The sequence below is a fragment of the Puntigrus tetrazona genome, chromosome 2 (assembly GCF_018831695.1).
Source record: "Puntigrus tetrazona isolate hp1 chromosome 2, ASM1883169v1, whole genome shotgun sequence".
Taxonomy (NCBI): domain Eukaryota; kingdom Metazoa; phylum Chordata; class Actinopteri; order Cypriniformes; family Cyprinidae; genus Puntigrus; species Puntigrus tetrazona.
Window position 1 is genome coordinate 13558288 of NC_056700.1, and position 2964 is coordinate 13561251.

A 2964-nucleotide genomic window follows, 5' to 3' on the forward strand; every position below is an offset into this window, starting at 1 on the left:
AATAAAATTACCAAATATTGGTGTCAGTTAGGAACCATATTGTTTGAGTAGGTAGGGAATTTAAAATTATAAAAAAAAAGGCAAAGGTGGTGCAAATCAGTTGGCAAAAGATTCCAGGTCAAGGTATTAAAATAATAAAAAGGGGAAGGGGAATGGGGAGGGAGAGAAACAAGAAAAAAAAGGAAGTAAAAAAAACAAGGTCAGTATACACAAAGAAAAAAAAAATATATATATATAGTGTTCCATTCAGCAGAACGTGCTAAAATTAAATGCATTTCACTATAGGAACACTAAAGGAAATAAATAAGAAAGGAGAAAAGATTAACAATGAAATACAGGAAAGAGAGATTATATATACACACACTCATAGCTCTAAAAGAAACACTAGAAATGAAATGTTTTAGATGGCTTCAGACAAGAGTCAACAAATATCAAGAAACGTTTGAAATGCATGTTCGTATAATAGCAAATGAGCCTCCACACTGTCATAAACACACAGAAGACTTTGCATTAAGCATTTCGTTATTCGCTAGATGCCATCTAATTATTTCCCACCAACACTTTGGGTCTCAAAAACTAGTTATCAGCTATACAGTTCTAACCAAATCATGTCTGGCTTGTTGAAACAAACCAAAGTCTAACAAACTAATAGCTAAAGGGAATCTAAACTACTAACCTCTGGGTTAAGGTTGCTGACCAGCAGGACACTGTTCCCACCAGCAGCGAGACCAGAAAGACTCAGGCGTCCTGCTGCAGCTGCCGCCGCAGCCGCCGCCGCTGCACCGGGGACACCGAGCGATGCAAGAGCCCCAGCAGGCACACCCTGCAGAGACAGACCTGCGGGAGGGACAGACATCAGTATACAGCATTGTTGATATGCTGAGAAACTGTGCCACTGCAATCCACAGAGATCCATTATAAAGGCTGTGACCTACCTGCTGCCTGCTGAATGGCAAATGTTGGTGGGAAACCATGAGCCCCAGCATATGGTGATGCAGAGATAATACCAGGAGCAGCTGGGAAGAAATAAATTTCATTTAAATATGATTTTAGAGATGTTGAAAATGCCAATTGGGGCTGCACAATTACACTTCTAATTACAAATATGGATGCCAAAATTACATAATTGTTCAAGAAATCAATCAACGTCCAAGTGTTTAGGTGTTTTTTCTTTCTACTGTTAAGTGTAACAATACCATGCATATTTTCACAAAAAAACAAAACACTACGCATAGTTGACATGCGTTTTATTACTACACAAGTCAGTTTAAAATATTTTCCGTTTTTTTTATATTAATTTTTTAATATTAAAATGTGTATAATTTGTCAGTTGTGCAGCCCTACCATTTATTAAATACAATAAAGTAGTAGATCAAGCTTTACTCAAGGCAGCTGCAGCCATCGTCTGTGCATTGAGGGAGGGTTGACTGTCTCCGGTAGGCAAGTCAGGGCGAGTGTAGTCTCTGCTCTTATCGTTGTTATACTTAACATTCAAGCTGGTGAGCTTAGAGAAACTGATGCGAAGGGTACAGCAAGCATTGTAGATGTTCTGCCCATCTAAAGACTGTTGAATGTTAAGCCAAATGATTACAGGGTTCAGAAGGGATTTAGCTGCCCATTCATCCATTAAGATATTGATCCACTGTGCCACTTACCAGTTTTGCATGCTGAGCAGTCATTCCATCTGAGTACTGGACCAGTGCTTGGAACTGGTTGTTTTTGGTAAAGGTTATAATCTTCAAAACGGTGCCAAACTTTGAGAAGATCTAAGTAGGGGGGGATTAAAACGAATTAAGCATTTTGACAAGCATTTGAGCATTTTCTCAATTTAGTTTGAATGACAGTACCTGGTGAAGAACATCAAGAGTAACTGGGTAGAAAAGATTTTCAACAATGACTCTCAGAACAGGGCTTTGGCTGCCCATGCCTGCTCCATCAACAGTGCTCAAAGACATGCTTCCTGTCTGTACCGCATTNATCAGTCTCAAAAGATCCATTTATATTGAGTAATTGCCCTTGATTGAATGCCTAATGTGATGTAATTTGTACTCACAACTTGGTTGGGTGAGTTGTCAGTCTTCAGCTCCTTGTGATTGGAATACTGCATGTAGATGGGATGGTTGCGGATGACAGGGGTGACGGAGGAGTAGTAGCTGACCATAGTCTGTGCTGACTCCTCAGTGTTCATCTCCAGGAAGGCCTGTGAGAAGATAACGCAATAAGACCAGGCACNAAAAAAAAAAAAAAAAAAAAAAAAAAAAAAAGAAAGGAAACGGCCATTTCTTTACCTGGTTCTTTCCTTTTAGCATCAGAAGGTTGGTCACTTTGCCAAAGGGAAGCCCCAAAGAAATAACTTCTGCTTCATTTATGTCATTTGGCAGTTTGCGTACATGAATGACTCGTGAAGGAATGCCTGGGCTCCTGATGTCCCCTTTGAACTTCTTGCTGTCATTACCATTTGCTGACGGGAAAAACACAACCTCAATCTCACTTAATTCTCAAGAACGTCCATATTAAAAAGGCTGCAGTTGGTAAGATTTAGTAATTCTTAACAGTTTAAGTTGTGTACCGTTATTCCTATGATAAAGCTAAATTTTCAGCAGCCATTACAAGTCTTCAGCATCACATACTTCAAATTCTAATATGCTCATTCACTGCTTAAGTAGTATTTTTTACTAGTTAAAATGTTTTGTTTTGCCCCCCCCAGGATTCTCTGATGAACCAAGTTGTTTGAAATCAATTTGATCTACTTTTGAGAGAGAGGAAAGGGAAAAACAAAAAAAACTTTACCTGCTCCAGAGCTCATTATATAAGGTCCGTTAGATATGCAGGAGGAAAAGAGTTCGTCAGATCCCCTCTGAAAGGACAAGCAAAGTGGTTCAATAAGCAGGATGCCTGTACAAGGTTTTCAAAATAGGACACTTAAACCTCAAAACAGAAGAACCCAAAGTAAAACCAAGAAGG

General features: G+C 39.1%; 1 protein-coding gene across 1 annotated transcript in view; it reads right to left on the bottom strand.

Annotated features, from left to right (window-relative positions):
- LOC122328470 (polypyrimidine tract-binding protein 1-like) overlaps positions 1–2964 on the bottom strand; it is a 10593-nt gene that overhangs the window by 4515 nt on the left and 3114 nt on the right. The window contains 8 exon segments of the mRNA XM_043224176.1: positions 677–837; positions 936–1016; positions 1384–1564; positions 1656–1766; positions 1848–2015; positions 2054–2200; positions 2289–2461; positions 2791–2857. Coding sequence (XP_043080111.1) covers positions 677–837; positions 936–1016; positions 1384–1564; positions 1656–1766; positions 1848–2015; positions 2054–2200; positions 2289–2461; positions 2791–2857 — 1089 coding nt within the window.